Genomic DNA, 24,321 nt, shown 5'->3' with positions numbered 1-24,321 from the left:
ACACAGGAAGTGATCCTCTATCATAAACATGCTTCTCAACTCCAAGCCAAAGGCGCGCTTTCTGCTCAGCTGGTTAACTCTTCTCATCCTGGATGGCTTGTTCTTGAATCATTTCTCTGGTGTGTTGGATAGACTTCTGAGCTGGGGCTGAGACCTGGCGTCTCTCTCATTGTCTGACGTGGGCACATCTCCTGCCCTGTCTGGGTGTGCTTCGCCTACTGTCATACTAACGGTGCGTTTTTCCCCTGTTAGCCCGTGACTATGAAAGCACTTTGAACAGTAAAGAATGCTCTCCCTATGCAGGTGTTTCTGAAGTGCACACATTCCTGTGCATCTCCCTTCTTTCTTTCCAGAACATGATGTCAGCATCGAGTCATGTGCTGACAGACTACCACCGACGGGCCTCAGCGGAGTCTGCCAGACGAGGCTGTTCTGCTCAGACGCTGGTTCACTGTGAATTGTTTAGAGAAGAAATGCTTTAAGGTAAAGGACGAGGAAGCTTGCCAAGGATGTTCAATGGGATCTTGTAAACATTTGTATTCCAAATGACTGTTATTGTTTCTTATTCCGGGCTCTTTTTAAAGAACTGAAAAGGCTGTGTCCCCATTGTCGGTTAAGAGTTCAGACGTGCACGCCAGCCTCATTCTAGGCTGGGCCGGCAGATACTGCTAGTGGCCTTTCCACTATCCATCCTCCCCTTTCGTCTCCTTACCAAGAGAACCCTAATTTTTCTTAAGGCAGCATGATGCCCAATTACATATGCTCACCTTCCCAGACTCCCTTGCAGTCGGGAGTGACCATGTGACCCAATTCTGGCCGATGAGATGTAGGTGCAAGTCCCTAGGTAGGGGCCTCCAGAAACTTTTAAAGGGAAGAGTCTTACCTCGCATTTGCCTTTGTTTTTTCCTTTTTTATTTAAAATACACCCATCTGGTCTCCATGAACACAAAAGCCACATGCTAAAGACAGGAAAGTAGGAAAATAAAATGACTGCAGTTTCTTGTCACCCTTACCTGCTGATGATGTCTTATGTAAAAACAGTCAATTAAACAAACATATAGAAAGCCTATTTGGTTAATCCATTGTAATTAAGTTACTGTTCCATGCACTCAAACATAGTCTTAACTGATAGACCCCGCTAAGCCGTTTCATGTGTGTGTATAATAGAAAATGGATGCAAATCGACTGTAGAGTTTTTCGATCAGTGCTGCTCAAGTGCATGTACATCACCTGGAGAGCTTGTTGAAAATGCAGATTCTGATTCAGTAGGTCTGGATTGGAGTTGAGATTCTGCACTTTTCTCACAAGCTTGCAGCTCATGCTGATGACGCCAGTCCTGGGCCACACTTTGAACAGCAAGGATTAGAAAATGACAGCTCTTTTGTCAGGCTGCTCCTACGCTAAGCTACTCTGCTCTCCTTTGATATGCTTATGATTCAGGTAAAAATCTGCAGAGGACTCAATGCATTTTCACAAAACATTAAGGTTTTATTTAGAACATCATTTCAGAGACAAAAAGCAGTTCATGTTGTTTAGCAAAATAAATCGACAAATGTATTTAAATAAGGGAAATTCAAGACTTTTGTGGATTTTTCCCCTTAGTTATTTGATTTTTGCCAGTTGGAATTTCTGTCTTCCAGCCTGAGTGCTTTCCAAGTTAATTCAGCTATAATCCAAGGAATTGCTTTATGAAATCCACATGACTCAAAGTCCCTCTGTATTCTCACTCAATGTATTAAATGAAACACAAGGAAAATGACTTAGTGGAATTAGAAGGAACTACGTCTTTCTCTTGGTCATGTTGTCTTTTCAACAGAAGCCTTGACCATTCTGAAATGGATGTTAACAGTAAATTGTTACTGGGAGGTGATGGTCAAAAGGAAACTTAGGTGGTTTTTAAACACCATCTGTCATCATGACTCAAAAGGAAATGCCAGCCACATCATTTGCAGCCACACCTCTGCTTTACACAGAAGCTGCTGCACATAGCTTCCTATGTGCTTGCACACAAAAAAATTGTTATTATCTTCTCTAGTTATGTACATTTTAAAAAATACAACATTGTGTTAAATAGCAGGACAGCTAACAGTGGGACACAACAATGCTACACTGAAAAACCAAAATAGCTTGATGAAGCTAAGAAGAGAAATAGCAGATGGTCTTCATGAAGGGGAGCGCCAATGTCCACCATCTCCTCAGTCTGTGACGGATCTGCACTCAGAGGGTAGGCCTTCAGACCGCCGCCACTGGGCCAGGCGCTGCTTGAACCATTTCTGGAGGAGGAAAATGGGCAAGATTACTTGTCATAGATTGAAAAATGTCCATTCCCTTTCTCCCTTTCTCAGAGTAGCTTCTGTGACCCAGTTGTAAAAAAGGAAAGTAAGAATGAGTCCATGGGGCTGGATCTTCTCACTGTGATCCTTACCTTTTTGCCTCAGGCCCTTTGCACATACCATTCCTATGCTTAAATAAAACCTTCTCACTGAAGCCTTCCCTGACCATTTTATCTAAAGTAGGTTCTCTATCCATCTCCTTAGTCTCTATTTTAATACTTGGTTACCTTCACAGAACTTTGAATATCTGTAATGAATTCATTAACTTGTGCATTCACTTGCTTTTAGTCTACATTTCGTTCTAAAAGATAAGAGCCATGAAAGCAGAGTCTGCATCCGTCTTATCACTATTAGCCCCTCGCATAAGGGCTTAACAGAGATTAATCAATGTTTGTTGAATGATAAAAGAGATCAAAGCATCTCCTTGTTTCCCCAGATAAATCTATATAGCTGCTTTACCTCATCAATGTAGGGTGATCCCAAGGGCCTCAGTCATCCACCAGTGCTTCGTTAGCATTTGTCGAATAAAATGAATGAAAAACTAAGCACTGGCCAACCTTGGGGCACTTCTTTTGGGGGAATCTATGGAGGGGTCTGGCCCAGTCTTTCCTGCTCCAGGGCCGCTGAACAGTGAGGAAAGATAGAGTAGAACTCCCCGTTTACTCAAAATCTTCTAGATTTGTGTGACCCAAATATTCATACCTCACAAAATTAACCATGGATTTAGAAAAGCCCCAGATGGGATAGTTCTAGACATGGTACCAGGTGAAGGATAAAACATTCTTCATATGTTGTAAAACTGCCTTACAACATATCAGTCAGTTCAGTTCAGTTGCTCAGTCGCTTCTGTCTCTTTTTGACCCCATGGACTGCAGCATGCCAGGCTTCCCTGTCCATCACCAACTTCTGGAGCTTATTCAAACTCATGTCCATTGAGTCAGTGATGCTATCCAACCAACTCATTCTCTGTTTTCCCCTTCTCTTCCCACCTTCAATCTTTCCCAGCATCAGGGTCTTTTCCGATGAGTCAGTTTTTCACGTCAGGTGGCCAAAGTATTAGTTTCAGCTTCAGCATCAGTCCTTCCAATGAATATTCAGGACTGATTTCATTTAGGATTGACTGGTTTGATCTCCTTGCAGTCCAAGAGACTGTCAAGAGTCTTCTCCAACACCACAGTTCAAAAGCATCAATTACAACATATAGAGATGCCATTATTACACCATTGAGATTATACCATTGGAGAAGGAAATGGCAACTCACTCCAGTATTCTTGCCTGGAAAATTCCACAGACAGAGGAGCCTGGAGGGGCTATAGTCCATGGGGTCACAAAGAATCAGACACAACTGATCATAAGTAAGTGTTAGTGGCTCAGTTGTGCCCGACTCTTTATGACCTCATGGACTACAGCCCACTAGGCTCTTCTGTCCATGAGATTTTCCAGGCAAGGATATTGGAGTGGGTTGCCATTTCCTTCTCCAGGGGATCTTTCCAACCCAGGGATTGAACCCAGGTCTCCTGCACTGCAAGCAGATTCTTTACCGACTGAGCTACAACATGCTTGTATATTATTATACCACCGAGGGGTGAGGAATTCTGCAAAGGGGAAATGAGGAGATCCACACTGGGGAAGAGTCTGGGGTATGAACAAGGTTGGCCAGAAGGGATCTGGATTTTTAAGAAAACAACATTGAAGAGGGAAGAGTAAAGGCATAGAAGCAGCAAGCGTTGATTGACATGGGAGACGATGAGAAGAAGACTCCATGGGAGGGACGGAACCTCTAGGCTTTACTCTCCTGTGCTTCCCAACCTTTCACACAACATGACACACCGTTTCTCCACCTCACGGCTTGAGCAGATGACTGCTGGGGGCTCTGCAGTCCTGGGCCCTGCCAACAGGAAGCTCTATTCTAACCAACTGGCTCTGAGAACTTGAGGAAGTTAGAGCACCAGTCAGCTCAACTATAAGTGAAGAGGGAAGCTTAGGGAGTTTCTATTGTCCTGTTTGGGTTTCTAACACTTACCTATTCCTGGGACTTCCCTGGTGGTCTGGTGGTTAAGAATCCACCTTGCAATGCATGGGATGCAGATTCGATCCCTGGTCAGGGAACTAAGATCCCACATGCCTGGGAGAAACTGAGGCCATGCACCACAACTAGAGGGTCTGTGCATTGCAACTAAGCCCCAATACAGCCAAATAAACAAACACAGATTAAAAAACAAAATGAACTTAAAATGTACCTATTCTAGGGGCCAGTAGATGAGGGGACAGAAAGGAAGCAGAGAGAAGGAACACAGCTGTGGGACGGACGCCAGACCTGGGATGTTCTGATGGAGATGGTGTGGAGAGTGTGTGGGGACACTTAGATGTCTCTGACTTTGCACAGCCTCCCAACAAACAGGGTGGGCTCCAGGGCCACGGTGGGGGAGACCTCATCTCTACAGAGATCTAGGGAGTCAAAGGGCACTTCAGCATACACCCAAGATGAGAAGAAAGGGCAAGGACCACAGCGGGAGGAGTGCTTCTGTGTCTCAAGGCCTGAGAGCTCGAAGGAAGCGAGGAGACAGGATGGTCGAGGGTCTGCACCAAGGCTCGGCTGGCTGAATAGCAAGGGACCACGCCTCTATGTCACCCTAACTGTTCAACAGAGTCTACACACTGACTTCGTTACACAGTCACTGAGATCTGTGGTCTTACACACCTTTGTACTATTGGTGTGGCAGCTTATTGCTCTTAGGGAAACCTTCTCTTAGGGCTTGCTTTCTGGATGCAGTATTTCACTCCTGAGGGGTCTCCCTCCTTAAGGAGAATAGAGAATTCATGTATTTTTGGTGGCCTTAACCAATGTTCTGGATTTCCCTGGTGGCACAGATGATAAAGAATCTGACTGCAATGCCAGAGACCGGGGTTCAATCCCTGGGTGGGGAAGATCCCCTAGAGAAGGCAATGACTATATACTCCAGTACTCTTGCCTGGAAAACTCCATGGGCAGAGAAGCTTGGTGGGCTACAGTCTGCAGGTTCAAAAAGAGACACACCTGAGCGAACAACACTTCACACTGCAGCCCATGTTCTACTGCTAAAGATGGGCATATTCGCTTCGGTGATCCATGCGTGTATTTAGTTAACTCTGGAATCTGGTGTGAGGGCAGTATGGTTCCAGTCTCATTAATGAGGTGCCTCTGCAGGGGTTTTGCGGCTACAAGGTCTGATTCAACAGAATTTCCAGTTACTAGAGCTGAATAAACGGCAGAGTTTTACAGACCAACTAATTAAAATTTGGAGGGAGAAAGCCTCATTTTCTATCAGGATTCATTTAGGACAAAATGATTGAGCTGGACTCATTCAGAAGAGCCAATTCTTACATGAGTAATGAAGCAGAATATTAATATACAGTTACCGAAAATAACTTCAGCAATGACCACATCTGTGAATCGGTGAGTTGGCATCCAAATGCTTAATAAATTGAACCCTAGCATTGGGGGATCAGGGAGGCTCAAGAAAAGCTCAGTTATTTTCTAAAGATATATATTTTAAATCCACACATGTATAATAATTTAGCAAACCAGCAACAAAAAGCATTAAACACCTTGCTTGCTTTTTTTCACCTTCAGAGTGAAATCTTATCACATCTCACTCATGTCGAGACTAATTTTCCACCTGGTTTTTCTCCTCTTCTTTGTTTTGGTCAGTCATCCCCTGGGAAAGTCATTCATCCATTACCTGCTTATAAGTGGATGCCCTCATTAGCCTCACCCATTAAGTATTAATAAATGGAGATTTATTTACTCCAAAGGAACAGATGATAATTAGACCCTGTGATGTAGAAGGGTTAAGGCAAAATAACATTGTTCCTGTCCTTTTCTCCAGTAACTAACATTTCATTCTTTTTAGGAGGAGACCTTTAAAGGTTTTTTTCCACTGATGAAACATCTAACAACTAAAACCAGGGTTCTGGGAAGAATCCCAGGATGTTAAAAGGAGATAAAAATTCTGGAAACCAATCTAAGAACCAATGCCAACTACACTGGGATTGAATCAGTGATAATAGAAAATGGCAGATCATCCTAACCTCCCAAGGGACTGATGAGAACTTTCCCAGCCCCTTCTCACACTGACTTCAAAATAATAAAAGACACAGGGATTGGGATTCTGTAAAGTTAATCTAATTTAAATATAGGGGAAATCTAATTACTGTCATGAGAAAAAAAATCCATTCTGGGACTGAAGCTGAAGCTCCAGTACTTTGGCCATCTGATGCAAAGAACTGACTCATTAGAAAAGACCCTGATGTTGGGAAAGACTGAAGGCAAAAGGAGAAGGGGACAGCAGAGGATGAGATGGTTGGACAGCATCATGGTCTCGATGGACAGGAGTTTGCTCCAACTTTGGGACCTAGTGAAGGACAGGGAAGCCTGGTGTGCTGCAGTCCCTGGGGTCCCAACGAGTTAGACATGACTGAACAACAACGAGGATCCCAGCAAATGCACCTTAAAAAGTTATTCCCATTAGAGCATCCTTCACGTCACGCTGGGTTCCTGCTGGTGTCCCCTCCAAGTAGAGAACATTGTCCTACAGTGCGACAGCCATAAAGGTGTCAAAGTCCCCAGTCAGGGGACAGTTTAACCTTTTAGTCCCTCTTACTTTTGTCAAAGTATCAGCAGTGTGAATCAGCTTGAGTTAACTGTTAATATCTCACAGTAGCATAGCATGCTTATTTTTCTTTTTCTAGTATTCCTTGTTCTAGGAAAAAGAATATGAATCCAATTCTGGAAGTGGGTGGTATTAGGCATAAAGGGAGCAAGCATGTGAAATAAATATTATCTTGGCTTTGACGACCTGTTCTTATGGAAAAAGGCAACATTAATAAAGAAAAGAAACAGAGAAAGCATTGATACCAGACACTGCCTATACACAGGCCCAGCACACCCTGGCCTCCATCAGTTATTTAAAGGGTCCCTCCAGGGAAACCATTCCCACCCACCAGTGCCCACGGGGATGGGAGGGCTGGCAAGAGGTTAAGGGGATGGCAGTGGGTGGTGGGGAGGACGGGAAGTTGGAAGATGAGATCCAATCTGATAAGAGATGACAGAGGGTCACCTAGGAAGCCTCTTCTTCTGAAATTGGTAAATTTCGCCTCTCTCTGAGCTCTGGGGTCTCAGATGCTTCCTTGTGGTTGGTGCTGGAAGACAGAGGGGTAAAGCCGAGCTGTGGCAATGTCGGGGAGGAAGAAGGTGTTGGCCTTGTGGCAGGAAAAGGAAGCGAAGGGCTCTGCTATGAGGCTGACTCATCCCGCCAAGGCTCACTTCCGAGCTGGGTCGACCATTTGCCCATTGAGGGTGGAAGAAGAGGTGAGATGGGAGAAGGGCTGCCTTAGAGGGTGGAGGAAACTGCTGTGTAGGGGCCTGAACTGGCTGACCTTGATTACAGAAGGGTGCCCTCTCTTTCTTCCTGCCTCAAACCTGATTTCAGTTCAGTTCTCTCATATAAGATATATCCTGAGGAAAGACTGAATGCAGCCTGAGATGACTGTCATTTATGGTATAGTTTTTTTTTTCCCCAGGAAGAAAGAGAACATAAATTGAATTTTCAGTCCTTTCCTCCCACCCCACCCAGTTGTTTCCATTTCTCTTCTGTGGGGAGAAAACAGCAAGGTGTTTCAGCATCCAGGCCAGGGGGCCATACTCCCAGGGAACAGATCCCAGCTCTGCCACCTCCCAGCTGTGGTCTTAAGCAAATTATTTAACCTTTCTGTGTCTCATTCCCTCATCTGTGCAATGGGCCAAAAGTACCTACTTCACAGCATTGTTGTGGAAAACAAAGGATTTAATACTTAGAGAATACCTGGAACAATAGGTGGCAAGTATCATCTCTTCTAAAGGTCAACGTAATTATTCTGTTTTAAGGGTAAGGGAATGACAGTAACTTGCCAAGGGAGAATCTGACTCAGATGATAAAGAATCTGCCTGCAATGTGGGAGACCCAGGTTCAATCCCTGGGTGGGGAAGATCCCCTGGAGAAGGGAATGGTGACCCACTCCAGTATTCTTGCCTGGAAAATCTCACAGACAGAGGAGCTTGGACATGACTGAGTGACTAACACTTTCACAGAGCCCACAGTGAATCCACAGCTTTCTTTTTAAGAAGTTGAGTTACTGTCTCTCTGATCACTCCTCTTTTCTAAATATAGCGTGGGATTTTAAATGACAAAAGTTCAGCAGGCTGCCTCCCAGGGAAAGAGGGGGTGGTTCACAGAAACATGAGCTGTTAGACTTGGGTTACACTAAATCACCTTCTATTAAGTTCTGGTTCTGGTTAGCCAGACAGCTGTTTCCTTCTCTAAAAAGATACGTTTGACTTTCTGTTTGACCTAGGAATGGGAGGATCTCCTACAGGCAAATTCTCCAAAAAGTGTTAGTCCAACTCTTTACAACCCCATGGACTGTAGCCCACTACATTCAAAGGCTTAGTTAGTAAAAATCATTTTGGACTTGGGATCCAAGATGTATCTTGGGGTCTTGATTCTAGGATCCACTGAAGCACCCATTACAAGCTCTTAAGCTTCATCTAAGTATGATTCATGGTGAGGAGAGAAAAAATGTCTGATGCCCTGGTCTATAAAATGGGAAGAATAAGAAAGTCTCTGCATTAGATTTGAGACTACTGGTGTGAAGTGCTTTGGGTTCCCATGGGAGAGATGCTAGAGGAGTTCCAAGTGGTATTATCAAGCATAACTAATTGTCTTTCCATGACCAAAGGGAAAATAGAAGTCAGAGTTTAGGCAAGGGTTAAAAAACAAACAAACAAAAACCAGTCGGTTGAAGAAGCCAGTACTCCTTCGAGCCAGCTCCTAGTGGTTAAAATCCTGGGCAGTGTTACATTCTCTGTCCTAAACGATTTTCAGGATAATACAGAAGCTTTTAAAATAAATAAATCAATGCACTTACAGTGACCTCTTTCTTCACTCCCTTCAGTTGTAATGTTAGATGTCTACCTTGTCAGAAAACTCCAGAAAAAAAAGATCCTAGATCTCCTTAGAGCCGTGGAATTTTTAAAAATCAGAACCAAATCTCCCTGACTCCCCGCAATTTTAGGTCTGCAGCTGAGCGGAAGCTGCAGCGAGATGTGGTGGAAAGAGCATGCATAACGACCTGTGCCATCATGACAATTCCCTCCCTCTGAACCTGTTTCCTCGTTTACCAACCCCGAGGACTGAATTTAGAGCTTATCACTAGGATCCCGTCCAGCTCTGACACTCCCGCTGGGACTGGATTCGTGGACGCCGGGCTCAGTGGGCGCCCACGGCGCCTCTCCGGAAGGTCTCGCTCAGAGCCCAGAGGAGAAACTAAACCCGGGAAAGCGAGACAAACGTGGGCCCAGGGACGCGGCTCCCAGCCCGGCGGGAGGAGAGCGTGCTTTCTCTGGCTGTAGGGGAGAGAGCAAAATCAAGCAGACGGGAGGGTGGGCGTGGGGTTTCTAAGCAGCTCCTGCGGGAGACACGCGGCTGGGGTGCAGGGCAGACCCGGCGCGGGTGGAGCCGAGAAGCAGGGATGCTGAGCGGGAAGCGATGCAGGTCTGGGCTCCCGGGGTGCGGGCATAAACGCTGACAGATCCGGGGGAAGAAGGCCAGGCGGGAGCCGAGGGTGAGGGAGGCCCTCACCTTCCCGAGATCGAGGCTGTCCCGAGGGGCGGCAGTGTGGGCGCGCGGGGCGCGCGCCGGGGCTCACCTGGGTCTCCTCCTCGGAGAGGCCTGCCTCCGCCGCGATCAGGCACAGCGTGGTGGGGTCCGGGTGCTTGTTGACCTTGTTGAAGTTGTACTCCAGGATCTCCACCTGGTCCTCAGTGGGGCCGCTCGCGGTCTCGGTCGACATGGTCCCGGCGCGGCTGCTGGAGAGGGAGAAGCGGCGGTGATGAGCGAGGCCGTGGGCAGGGCGCAGTGGGGAACGGCGATTCGGGCGCCCTCAGCCCGCGGGGCTGTCCCCGCCCGCGGTGGCGCGGCGCGCGGGTGCCCCGCGCTGCAGGCTGTGCCGGGAGCCTGCGCGGGGCCCTTCCGGGGGCGCGCCCAGGGGGTCCCCCCGTAGACCTGCGCGTCCTTGGGCCTCCCTCCTGACCCCAGTTTTTACAACAGGTTTCCCCGGGGCCCCTGCTCTGGGACAACGGGAGGAGGAGGCGGCCGCGCCCTCCCCGCCTGGAGGCTTTAAGGAAGGAGTGGAGGAAGAGCGGCGGTGATTTTTGAAAAACCGCCTTCAAACCCTTCCTCCGGGCAGAGGGAGCTGCCCTGGGGACAGTCCTGACGGAGAGCTGGGCTGGCAGCCCGGTTCCGCGGCGGGACGCCTCACCCTTGCAAGCCCTGCTGCCTCTAAAGCGGTTTAGCACTTTGCAGCCTCTCCAGGGAGGGCGGTACACCCCACACCTCCTTCAGAGAAATGACCCAGAGGACAGAAGTTACTTTTGAAAGTTGGGAAGCTGGGGGCGGCGCTTTTAATCTCTCCCTTTTACAATGGAGATAGGTCCGCAGCGCTTCACCCCTGCACTTCCCAGGGCCAGGGACTCCGCTGCAGGAGAAATTTCCACCTGAGGGCTTGTGTGAGTCACCCTGCAATCTGCAATCTCCTCCATCCCTTTACCCCAGGTATTTCCAACTAAAGCTGTGAGTAGGAAGCCTCCTGTCAACCGGCTGTTCATGGCCCAGGGTGGCCTGGACATGGTTCCGGCAGGGTACAGTAGAGTCCACTTCACTATGAACCTCTTTAGATGAGGATTTCCAAGACAGAGCCCAAACCCAGCTGAGGAGGATCTGCAGTAACTATCTTTTAAATCAGACATCCCCTGTGATTGTATTAAAAATAACTGCAAAGTCAAGAGAACAGGTCTTTGACCAGCTTCAAGGTCTTCTATATTTCCTTATTTTAGAGCCAAACATTGCTCTAGCAGGGGCTTCTCAGATGATGTTAGTGGTGAAGAACCACTTGCCAATGCAGGAGACATAAGAGATGCAGGTTCAATCCCTGGGTCAGGGAAGATCCTCTGGAGGAGGGCATGGCAACCCACTCAAGTATTCTTGCCTGGAGAATCCCATGGACAGAGGAGCCTGGTAGGCTGCAGTCCATGCGGTCACAAAGTCGGACACGACGGCAGCAATTTAGCATGCATGTATGGATTGCTCTAGCAGATTTGAGGCAACATGACTTCCTGCGGCGTGTCTCATACTTAAGTAGCCTCTGAAATGGGACTAGAAAATGGCAGATGTGCACCCCTCCCCTTCCCCCAGTTTAAGATGTATGGAGATATAGGAAGTTAGAGTGTTCAAGTTCTTGGCTGAGGACTTGGGACAGACAGGTCAGGACTTGCCATCGCTGACAGTAAAAGACAAGCACATGTGTGGGAAACACCTTGGTTTGTTGTTTTAACAAACAATTGCAAAATCAGCCAGCACGATCCTGAGTGGATTTTGATGTAGTTTGTGCCTGGGGGTGAGCCGCAGTCCACTGACCTGCCTGCATAATGTCCCCGAAGCTGTGATACACTTTTCTACCCTGACCTGCATCCTGGGCTCCCTAAATGTTTTTTCCGTCTCCTCTTGGTCACTTGAAGAGGGTTTCCGGTGAGACAAGAAATCATTCTACTGTGAGAGATCCTGGGGTCAAACCAGTTGTTAGGTCATAGTGAAATCTCGGTGTTTTTAGGCAGTTCTGTGCTCCCCAACTTTAAAATCTGTCCCAGTGATGCCTGTCACACTGCTGAGGCAGGAGGAGGTTAAGCCAGGCCATAAATGCCTCTTCTCCTGTTGGTACCTGTCCCCCTCTTTCTTTGACACAGAACTTCCAAGCTGGAAAGAACCTTGGTGCCCAGCATCCTGGAATGGAAAGCCTTGGCTTCTGTTTCAGCACTGTGCTCTTCTAGACCCTTCTCAACAGGCCATCCTGTCTTCAGTTTGGCAGAAAAAAATCAGGCAGGGGCTTGTTGCTATTCTGAATGGGCATTGACTGACCTCATAGGATACCCACTCCAGCCAAAGCTGCCCACTGGAACCACCCACCACTGCTCATTTTGCCTGGAAAAAAAAAGAAAACACAGGCAAGAGGAAACTGCTGCCTCTGAGTTTATTCCTTGCCCTAGAAAGAATCCAACTATTTCCAGTGACATAGTTAATGGTGGCTCTTCCAGGAAAATTTTTGCTGCTGCTTTGTAGAATCCCTGGTCTTTCAGAAGTGTTCATCAGACGCACAGATTTCTAAACTGAACTCAGATTCAAGGACTGTTCCTCATGTACTCTTTTCCTCTGTTTGTTTCTTAACCATTATGATTTATTCAAAGGTGACATGTTATTAATCAGGTGCATTTTCTCTTATATTTTTGTGGCTCCCTGTTACAGGACTTCGTATGAGGTTTTATGGATATGCACTTGGCTTTAAAGCACTCCTTGAGTTATTTGACTGAGGGCATTAGACTTGGTTGGTTGCTATGGGAGGACCATTAGAAAGTACCTACTTCTCTAAGGCACACCAAACAAACTTGATTTCTAGAAATGAGGATAGAAGATCTAACCACAGTAGAGATCTCTACCTTTTATTCCACAAAACTCAGTCTCTGTTGTGTCAGCTGCCTTTGGTTAACATGTGTTTGCTGATCCTCCTCCATTTCTTCTTTCCCTCTCTTTCTTTCAAAGGAAATTTATAAATGACATCACCCTAGTAACCTTGGCCTTATAAAACTTCTCAACTCTTTCCAGTAAGGAAACGGTTGAAAAATATCTCTGAAGGTAGTCTAAACAATGTCAGATGAAAGGAACTAAAAATATTTTAAAGCTTCTTAAACTTTACTCAGCATAAGTTGTATCATTGCTGTGGTTATTAATATCTTATGAAACATTCAAAGAGTCCTGTGGTTGTGTTTTCTTTTGTGGTTGCAAGAAGACAATACATAAACCTTTGCACGAGGTTAAATGAAAACTGCTGGCTTTTTTATAAATTTCAATGCCTGGAGAGACATTTGTGCCAATCTTAACAGCTTTACCTTAGTCCCCTAATCCTATAGCCATTTACTTATTTATTTATTTTTTTTTTTAAAGCATCTACCTATATGGACCAGGTCATGGAGAGTGTTACTAGCTGGAACCTGCAGAAATCCCTCTGGGCTCACATTTACCATCTTCTCCTCCCCTTCCCAGCCATCCTGACCTCTCTGTAATGCCACAAATACCAAACTAAGAGAAAAAGGTTGTCAGTGGCATGGGACTTCCTGGACTTTTCTGGTGGCCCAGTGGCTGAGAATCCTCACTCCTAATACAGAGGCCCTGGGTTCAATTCCTGGTTGGGGAACTAGATCCCATAAGCTACAACTAAGACCCAGTACAGTCAAATAAATACATTTAAGAAAGTGATCAGTGGCAGATACTCCTCACAAACCGTCCCATGGTGAACCGACAAAACCAAGGAAGCAGAAAGGTCATTCTTCAGGGTCATCTCCCAAGTTACTTTAGCCTGTGTCTCCATATTCACTGTGGACTTTCTAGGAGCAATGAGCTCCTGAAGCATTCTGTATTTTCCTAAGTGAAAACAATAACATGCCACCATTTCTCCAAGGAAAGTGGTGGGTCTTTGGAAGCAGAGTTTTCTCCCTCGTCACTTACTGAGCTACTCCGGATGGAGTGCCAGGGGGATCGCCCCGGCTGCCAGTGTCTCTCAGAAATTGACACACAGGGGTAGAATCTGCTTCCTCAGGCTAACACAAGGCTGTGTTAAAGGAAAGGACTTTTCTTGTTTTCGTTTGTTCTTCAAATATGAACCTGGTGGTTAATGTCTTTAAGCTTAGAACAGTAGTTCTCATGCCTGCTGGGACTTAAAATCACCTGTAGAAACGTCCGGGACCACTACAGACCCCCTGAACCAAAACCACACTGTAGGAAGCCAGCATGGCAGAAACACGAAAAGTATTTCAGCTCGCACAAGATTTTGCAACTTAATCATTAAAATCAACTATAAACGTTTAGGACTTCTTATTTCTTATACTGTAAAGATGCTTTAAAGTAACTCCTAACTCTGCTGCTCTATATCATCTCAACACTTGAGCAGACAGTGGGTTGAGGTAGTTTTAAAGGAATAACTCCTAAAAATATACATTGGAGAAGAAATTTAAACATTACACTATACCTTTACCTTTACACTATACACTTTACCTTTCATATGAATTATCACGAGAAATTTCACTATGCTTTGAAAAATTCAGAAATAATATAAAACCCTTTAAAAATCTTTTTCAAATAGAACATATCCTTGGGCTTCCCTGGTGATTCAGTGGTTAAGAATCTGAGATCCCACCTGCCGAGGAGCATCTAAGCCTGTGTTCCACAACTACTGAGCCCATGCAGCAAGATAAGCCATCGGGATGAAAAGACAAGCTGCCGGAATGAGAAGTCAGAGCAGACGATGAAGAGCAGCCCCAGCTCACCTCAGCTAGAGAAAGCCTTCATGCCGCAGCAAAAACCCACCACAGCCAAAAAATAAAATAAATCTTAAAAAAAAAAAAAATTTTTTTTCTTTCAAGCTTTTTCTTTTTTTTAAATTGGAGTACGATTGCTCTACAATGTTGTGTTAACGTTCTGCTTCACAATGAAGTTTATACATATATCCCCTTCCTCATAGAAAAAGACATTCCCGTGTTAGACTAGAATTTTTTTAAATTTATTTTTGGCTGGGCTGGGTCTTCTTTGCTTTGCGCGGGCTTTCTCTAGTTGTGGTGAACACGAGCTCCTCTTTGTTGCAGAGCACAGGCTTCTCCCTGCGGTGGTTTCGCTTGTTCCAGGGCACAGGCTCTAGAGCTCGGACTCAGCAGATGTGGCCCACGGGCTTAGTTGCTCCACGGCATGTGGGATCTTCCCAGACCAGGGGTCCAACCTGCGTCCCCTGCATTGGCAGGCAGATTCTTAACCACTGCGACCCCAGAGAACTCCAAGAGTAGAATTTAAGACAGCAGATCATCATAAGGAAAATTCCTTCCAGCCTTTTACCATACAAATTTCCATAATTGATTTAGAAACCAAAGATTACATTGGAAGAGATTTGTCAACCTTGACAAATGATTCTCTAAATTCTTGAATTTTCCAATGCAGGAAATGCTAAAGTTAAAGTTATCATTTACATAGACAATTTATGTCACACAACTTAAAACTGAACATTAGATTATGAATACACCTACACACATAGTATCATTGCTGTCTTCAGATAAACAAGGTTCTAAATCTAAATAGGAAAAGACTTTTTAATGTTATATTGATTACAATTTTACTTGTTAAAAAAGAGGGAAATACAACAAAATGTTAACAGTGTTTATATCTAGACTGTGGGACTACAGATGACCTAAAATTTTTCTTTTTTATATTTTTGTCTTTTTTAATATTTGCTACCTTGAAATTAGAAGATTTAGTATTTTTCTTTAAAATTATTTTTTATTTATTTATTTTTACTTTTAAAAATTAATTTATTTATTTTAATTTGAGGCGAATTACTTTACAATATTGTGGAAAAATTAGTTCTATCACATATGTATGAATCCCTAAAAGAGCTCTTCAAAAAGTTTTTATGTTTTTGAGATCTATAAAAACAATATCACACTATATATAATTCTTCTGTGAATTGCTTTGTCCATCAACATGTTTCCAAAATTCATTCATATCTTAGCATGTAGAGAAGTTCATTCATATTCAGTTGTTTCCATTTAGTGAACATACTACAATGTATTTATGTCTTTTCCTGTTGGTGGATATTTGGGTTGTCTCCAGTATTTTGCTATTATGAACATGGTGTCTCTTAACATTTTTGTATATGTTCTCTGAAGCACTTTTAGGGAGATTTCTCTAGGAGTGGAACTGGTCATAAGGTATGTTGACTAGTAGCTTTACAACATTATACCAACTTCTTTTCCAAAATTGTTGAACAAAACTACACTATACCGCTCATACATACACTACTGATATCATGTATAAACTAGATAACTAATAAGAGCAGGGGGCTCATATAGCACAGGGGGCTAATATAGCTAATATAGCACAGGGGGCTAATATAGCACAGGGGGCTCACATAACTAATATAGTACAGGGGGCTAAGATAACTAATATAGTACAGGGGGCTAAGATAACTAATATAGTACAGGGGGCTAAGATAACTAATATAGTACAGGGGGCTAAGATAACTAATATAGTACAGGGGGCTAAGATAACTAATATAGTACAGGGGGCTAACATAACTAATATAGTACAGGGGGCTAACATAACTAATATAGTACAGGGGGCTAAGATAACTAATATAGTACAGGGGGCTAAGATAACTAATATAGTACAGGGGGCTAACATAACTAATATAGTACAGGGGGCTAACATAACTAATATAGTACAGGGGGCTAACATAACTAATATAGTACAGGGGGCTAAGATAACTAATATAGAATAGGGGGCTCATATAGCATAGGGGGCTCATATAGCTAATATAGTACAGGGGGCTCATATAATTAATATAGTACAGGGGGCTAATATAACTAATATAGCACAGGGGGCTAATATAACTAATATAGCACAGGGGGCTCACATAACTAATATAGCACAGGGGGCTAATATAACTAATATAGCACAGGGGGCTAATATAGCTAATATAGCATAGGGGGCTCATATAGCATAGGGGGCTCATATAGCTAATATAGTACAGGGGGCTAACATAACTAATATAGTACAGGGGGCTAACATAACTAATATAGTACAGGGGGCTAACATAACTAATATAGTACAGGGGGCTAAGATAACTAATATAGTACAGGGGGCTAAGATAACTAATATAGAATAGGGGGCTCATATAGCATAGGGGGCTCATATAGCTAATATAGTACAGGGGGCTAACATAACTAATATAGTACAGGGGGCTAATATAACTAATATAGCACAGGGGGCTAATATAACTAATATAGCACAGGGGGCTAATATAGCTAATATAGCACAGGGGGCTAATATAACTAATATAGCACAGGGGGCTAATATAGCTAATATAGCATAGGGGGCTCATATAGCATAGGGGGCTCATATAGCTAATATAGTACAGGGGGCTCATATAACTAATATAGTACAGGGGGCTCACATAACTAATATAGTACAGGGGGCTAACATAACTAATATAGTGCAGGGGGCTAAGATAACTAATATAGTACAGGGGACTAAGATAACTAATATAGTACAGGGGGCTAACATAACTAGTATAGTACAGGGGGCTAACATAACTAATATAGCACAGGGAGCTGATATAGCTAATATAGCACAGGCAGCTAATATAGCACAGGGGACTCAGTGCTCTCTGGTGGCCTAAATGGGAAGAAAATCCAAACCAAAGCGGGGATATATATGTATCGCTGACTCTCTTTGCTGTACGGTAGAAACTAACAACATTGTAAAGCAACAATACTCCACTAAAGATTAGTTTTAAAAAACTGCAAATAAAAGAAAAAGAAAAACTGTGCTGCTACCAGCAGTGGACACCATTTCCTTTGCTCTACATTCTCATCAGCACTTGTATTGTCAAACTTTTTAATTTTTTTCCAAAATGGTTAGGTTTTTTTTTTTGTCCATGAACACTATCTAAACCTTCTTGAAGCTGTTTATGTTTCCATCCTGCTTAACTTCTTGATGCGATAAGTTTCCATACGTTCACTATGTAGTGTGTAAAAAGAGTGTTTCCTGCTGGAGCCCAGAAGGAGATGTGAGGTATTTTTGGAGAGTTTAGACTGTCTTCAGGCTAGCTCGTTATTTCCACTGGTCACCAAGAACAATACGAAAGATGGATGGAAAACTAATTACAGCAGACCTTTTGTCTGTATAATGCTAAAAATGTTTCTATCTTTCCTTCTACAGAGCTCCTGGGAGTCAGGACTTGACTCTGCAACTTAAAAAATGTGTTAGCCGTGTCAGTTTATTGTTACCGCACCCTTAAAGCAAATATCAAAGTCTCCAGATCAACACAACAGAGATGGACTTAAAACGACTGAATAAGGAAGAAGAAAGGAGGTAGGGATAGGAAGGAAGAATAAAAGAGATTATTTGGCTGTGGGCTTAAAATAGGATATAAACATGTGAGATCAACTAATGTGCTCAGTGTTTGACCTGCAATACCATGATCATGGGAGTACTGCCTTCCAGTTTAAAAACGGGTTCCTATTAGTTCTTTCAGTCTTGCTCACAATCCTCTCTTAGAAATCAGAATGGAAGTGGTCCTGTTTTGTGGTCAAAATGGAGAAGGAAATGGCAACCCACTCCAGTACTCTTGCCTAGAAAATCCCATGGACAGAGGAGCCTGGTGCAGGCTACTGTCCATGGGGTCGCAAAGAGTCGGACACGACTGAGCGACTTCACTTTGTGGTCAAGAAACGTCAACTAACTTATCTACAGTGTCAGAGGAAGACTCAGAATTCTCCTTTTTATTCTGGCCACAGCTGTAATGTCAGCTGTTGATGTCATGAGCAAGATTGATGCCTACTTCCAAAATGCAGTCTCCTTACACTCTTTTGATGTCACAAAAATTCTAAGATATGATTAAATCACCTACTTGGCTCTTTGAGCTCCAGTAATAGTCATGGCCTTTCCCTTTAGTGAAGAACTGGAACTGGGGCAGCCAGGCCATTTCTGACTGACTGGTCTCTCCAGTCTCATTCCCTTAGTGGCGGCCACAGCCCAACCCTCGCAGAATTCCTCACCTCTCCTGGGAAAGCCCTAGTATCTACACCAAGGCAACAGAGAGAATGAAGTCACCCCCTTTCAATTTTTGTTCTGACTCCACACTTTGAAGTACATTTTGGGGAAACATTCAAGTTTTTCTGGGAAGATCTGAACTCTTAAATTCTGATCCAGTGTAAGAGCTATGGGCACACATGGAACCATCTGCCAGCTCACAATGACAAGCACGCTTTATTCTCCCAAAACATGCTGCACTTGACTCCCTGGGGCAGGAAGGCTGAGTGCTTGAATGCATTCATTCCAACTGGTCACCAGCAATGCTACCATCCCAAGTACCTCTCATTTCTCAAAGTTTTGTTAGGCGAAGGTATCATCAGATTTAGTTTTCAATGTTTCAGCCCTGTTCTGGGGTTGTGTATCTCTTAGGAGTTAAGCCAAGACTTAAAAATATGAAATGCTGCCTTGCTTTATTTTAAGTTCTGTATATCCTATATACACTTTTATTTGGGTTCTGGGTATTTGCTAATTCGGCTTAGTACTTTCCAGGTCCTCCTCTTTAGACTTGCTTTCCTCTTGCCTTAGAAGCTCCTCTATTTCAGGAAACCCAGCAGAATTAAAAGCAAACTGAAACTTGAGTTAATGTAGTCAAATGGTCAAACAACTAGAAATCTTGGGCATTAATCATTTGAAATATCACTTTGCTGAGCCTGCATTTTTCTTTCATGGAAAGAAGGGGTAGAATAATGCACACCTGAGTCTAGTTCACAGCTCTGTTGTAAAGTTCATATGATATCGTTGTAAGGAAAGTGTTTCTAAACTGTAAAGTGCTTGCTTATGGAAAATACTATTTTTTTAAAGTAACTAACTTATTTGGCTGTGCCGGGTCTTCCTTGTGGCATGTGGGATTTTAGTTGCAGCATGTGGGATCTAATTCCCTGACTAGGGATGGAACCCAGGCCCTCTGCTTTGGGAGTGCAGAGTCCCACCCACTGAACAACCAGGGAAATCCTTATGCGTGTCTTCATGCTAAGTCACTTCAGTCGTGTCCGACTCTTTGCCACCCCATGGACTGTAGCCCGCCAGGCTCCTCTGTCCATGGGATTTCCCAGGTAAGAATACTGCAGTGGGTTGTCATCCCCTCCTCCAGGGGGTCTTCCCTGACCCAGGATAGAAGCCATGTCTCTTGTGTCTCCCGCATTGGCAGGAGGGTTCTTGACCTCTAGCACCACCTAGGAAGCCCCAGTCCTTGTTTTTTAAAAACCTTAGTTCAGTAGGGCATCTTCTGGGTAGCAAACTGATAAGAATCCTAAGTTTTACTCTTTCTGAGTTTCAATCCCTTTTTTATCTTTCTGGAATGGTAATGCACAATGGTTGAAATCAGAACCTTTTTAAAAAAAAATCAAATGCTGTATATATTGCTCCACCTTAAGAGATATTCCTAGATGGAACTTCTCAATACTAACCAGATGGGGGTGGCAGGTTTTCTCATTAGCAGTTCTACACATTGTATATTGATTTGAACTTAGCTGTTGATATTTTCCATAAATATTAGTTTCTTTGCTCATTCCTCACCACCACTCCCTAACTTATACTTTCATCTACTAATGAGAAAGCATTACTAGGACAGAAGTTGAGTAGTGAGGAAGTTAATAAGCAGGAACAATTATTCTATGAATTGGTGAGTAGAGTTTTTGAGTCTGTCTTAGCCTATGAGAATAATGACCAACTTGAAGTCGTTTTGAAATAATTTGTTCATGGGCTTGTCTTCCCCACCAAATTATAGGCTTTCCTTGGTGTTTATGTCATCTCTTACACATTTCCATCTCTCCAGCATTCATTAGGCGTGTCTACCACTTAATAGGTGCTCATCGTGTGTCTTTTGAACTGAATGTAGCCAATGTCATATGGCATGACTTGATTTAGGATAAAAGTTAGGAAGACAGTGCTCTATGTTTTCAACAATCAGGACCTGCCATGTTTAAAACCAAAACATAACACTGGAAAAATTAGCATTCTAGCCTCCTAATAATGCCTTTTGGTTCTCACTGCCTCAAACAACACAGAGCTGATTCCTATTTTCGAATCAGATACAGAAACCTCACAACAACATATGTATTGAGTAATTATTACGTGCCAGGCACAGTCCTAAATGTCTTAGACATATTGACTCATTTACTTGTTAGAAGAACAATAATACTATGTGATAGACACTCTTATTGTCTCCACTTAATACATGTGTAAACTGATGGAAATTATACACTTCCCCCAAGGAGATGTGTATAACTTTCTCCAAGTGAGTGACAGAGCAGGCATTAAAACGCAGAAAGTGTGATTTCTGCATCCATGTTTTTAACCACTACACTGCCTTTCCTCTGTGTACAAGCAGCCAGGTAGATAGAAGCGCCTTGACAGGTGATTGCGGGAAGCGGGCAGTCACGCTGACTGGTGCTCCGGGGAGGAGTGAGGCTGTGTCCCCTGTCTGCTCCTGCTTCCGTGGGGTGGGGCTGGTCTGAGAGTAGACCTTCCTCCGTGTGACACGCTTCTCAACCCTGGTGACCAGACATGACTCTGACCCAGCTAAATGGATTAGTTGTGATTTCAGTTAATACCAGCAGCACCACCAGTCAGGCTAGCTTTCCACGCTCCCCCCCGCCCCACATGCTCTTCTTTAATTGGTACAGATGTAATTGAAAGATGACATTATATGAATAAGACAGTATACAAATGAGAAAGAGTTACAGCATCTGACAGAATGGGTCAGATGGGTTGGCTCCAACCAGATCAGCTGGATCTTAATGAGTATTGCTGCTATTTTTAACCCTTACATGAACACAGTTTTGTTGACTTGATTAAGGAACCTCCTAAGACTATTGTTGGAACAAATCCTTCAGCAGTCCAGACCTTCTATAGCCATTTACAGAAAATAGCAAGATATGAAAAACTGTTGGAAGTGAATGACTTCCAGCAGTGAATTAATCATTAATTAACTCTGGACACAAAATTCTTTGCCTGAACACTGAGTTCTTTTCACTGATAGCCCAACTCATGTTCTAATCCAAAGATTTGTATATGGAAACATGGGAAAACAGTGAAAATCAATAATAAAACCTTAGACTCCTTTTGTGAAATAAGTGGAGCACTCAGTGTACCTCCTTGGAAAGAAATTGGCAAATGAAAGAGGGCAATCCCATTTCCACAATCTTCTTAGAGGAGATCTCCATTTTGTAAGCAGGTTGCTTTTCAAAGGTTTACTTCCACTATGATTGTTATGAATTCAGAAATTTTTCTCTAGAAATAATACTATAAACTATAGTATTATAATGATAGTAGATAGAATCCCAGGCTAACCCACAAAAGGGAGTGTAACTGAAATGCTATATAATTCATAACTAGAAAAGAATAGAAAATAATCCTGATGAATTATCCTAGTGAAATTTAATAAGAAATCATTTCTTTATTTTGAAAGCAATGCTTAAAAAAAGGAGTGTTAACGCCAGTCAGGATGGCTGCTATCCAAAAGTCTACAAGCAATAAATGCTGGAGAGGGTGTGGAGAAAAGGGAACCCTCTTACACTGTCGGTGGGAATGCAAACTAGTACAGCCGCTATGGAAAACAGTGTGGAGATTTCTTAAAAAACTGGAAATAGAACTGCCATATGACCCAGCAATCCCACTTCTGGGCATACACACTGAGGAAACCAGGTCTGAAAGAGACACGTGCACCCCAATGTTCATCGCAGCACTGTTTATAATAGCCAGGACATGGAAGCAACCTAGATGCCCATCAGCAGATGAATGGATAAGGAAGCTGTGGTACATATACACCATGGAATATTACTCAGCCGTTAAAAAGAATTCATTTGAACCAGTCCTAATGAGATGGATGAAACTGGAGCCCCTTATACAGAGTGAAGTAAGCCAGAAAGATAAAGAACATTACAGCATACTAACACATATATATGGAATTTAGAAAGATGGTAACGATAACCCTATATGCAAAACAGAAAAAGAGACACAGAAATACAGAACAGACTTTTGAACTCTGTGGGAGAATGTGAGGGTGGGATATTTCAAAAGAACAGCATGTATACTATCTATGGTGAAACAGATCACCAGCCCAGGTGGGATGCATGAGACAAGTGCTCGGGCCTGGTGCACTGGGAAGACCCAGAGGAATCGGGTGGAGAGGGAGGTGGGAGGGGGGATCGGGATGGGGAATACGTGTAAATCTATGGCTGATTCATATCAATGTATGACAAAACCCACTGAAATGTTGTGAAGTAATTAGCCTCCAACTAATAAAAAAAAAAAAAGAAGCAAAAAAAAAAAAAAGAAAGGAAAAAAAAAAGGAGTGTTAATTAAAATTTGACTTAGAGAGATGAGGTTTTGGTGCAGATATGAAAGGGGTTTGGCAGGGAAAGTTTTGAGAATATTAGAGGCTTATAGCACAACTTTGATGCATGTGAAGTATGCAGAATAGTCCCTGACACTTTGTTGAGTGTGCAGTGAAGGCTTATGATCAAACGCATGTTGATTCAACTTTATTTTCACTCAAAAATTATGGCTTTTCTTTGTCTTGATATGAAGGCATAGTAATTAGAGCTACATTTTGTCTGTGTGTCCTAGATGAACTAAGGAGGGGGAAAGAGGAAGAAGAAGAAAAGGGGAATATTGAGAAGGACTGATGTGAAAAGTAGGTCATCTGGCATACAATTAATGATGTGAATGGTAAAGAAAAAGACAGAGGTTATGTTGCATGGTCCTCTCCTCCTTATCCTTTTGCCCAAGACACAAGGAAGAAGGGGGTAGAAAAGATTTTGTGCCTCACATTTCCTTAGCCAGTCCCTAAGTGGTGCTGTCAGACAAGAACAGTTTAGTTGCTGGCCAGAGCTCTTTGTAGGTGGGAAGGGAAAGAGAAGCAGAAATAAAGTTCTTTCGAGTATGTAGCTTTAGTTAAAGAGGGAATGTTTGTGTTTCTTTAACAGATGAATTATATGTAGGAGATACATGTTAAATCCTCATGAATGAGTGAAAATACTAAACTGGTATGGAATAATGGAAAGATCACTGAGCAAGAAGTCAGAGCTGATTTCAACTTTAACACCTCTACTTAATAGTTACATTACCTTGGCTGAGGTTTGGTTTTTTTGGTTTGGGGATTTTTTTTTTTAACTTATTTGAAATTTAGTTCTCGTCTCTGTAAAATATGAATAAAAACTTCCCTTCCTGCCTATTTACTCTGGGTGTTTAATGGTTTTCTTTAGAAATACCATAATAGAAGT

General features: G+C 43.3%; 1 protein-coding gene across 3 annotated transcripts in view; it reads right to left on the bottom strand.

The window, feature by feature from the left end:
* Positions 1-1,467: 1,467 nt before the first annotated feature.
* Positions 1,468-24,321, bottom strand: part of HOPX (HOP homeobox) — a 33,069-nt gene continuing 10,215 nt past the window's right edge. For 2 of the 3 annotated variants that reach the window (XM_061145885.1, XM_061145884.1), the window contains exons 2-3: positions 10,059-10,218; positions 1,468-2,273 (exon numbers count right to left, since the gene is read on the bottom strand). In XM_061145885.1, coding sequence (XP_061001868.1) covers positions 2,196-2,273; positions 10,059-10,202 — 222 coding nt within the window. In that variant the 5' untranslated portion in view covers positions 10,203-10,218 and the 3' untranslated portion in view covers positions 1,468-2,195. Of the gene's footprint in view, positions 2,274-10,058; positions 10,219-10,670; positions 10,816-24,321 lie in introns of those variants that run through there. The other variant, XM_061145883.1, reaches the window with a different exon arrangement.

This window comes from Dama dama, chromosome 6 (genome assembly GCF_033118175.1).
Source record: "Dama dama isolate Ldn47 chromosome 6, ASM3311817v1, whole genome shotgun sequence".
NCBI classification, from domain to species: domain Eukaryota; kingdom Metazoa; phylum Chordata; class Mammalia; order Artiodactyla; family Cervidae; genus Dama; species Dama dama.
The sequence above is the reverse complement of the archived record's forward strand: the minus strand, read 5'-3'. Positions and strand labels throughout refer to the sequence as shown.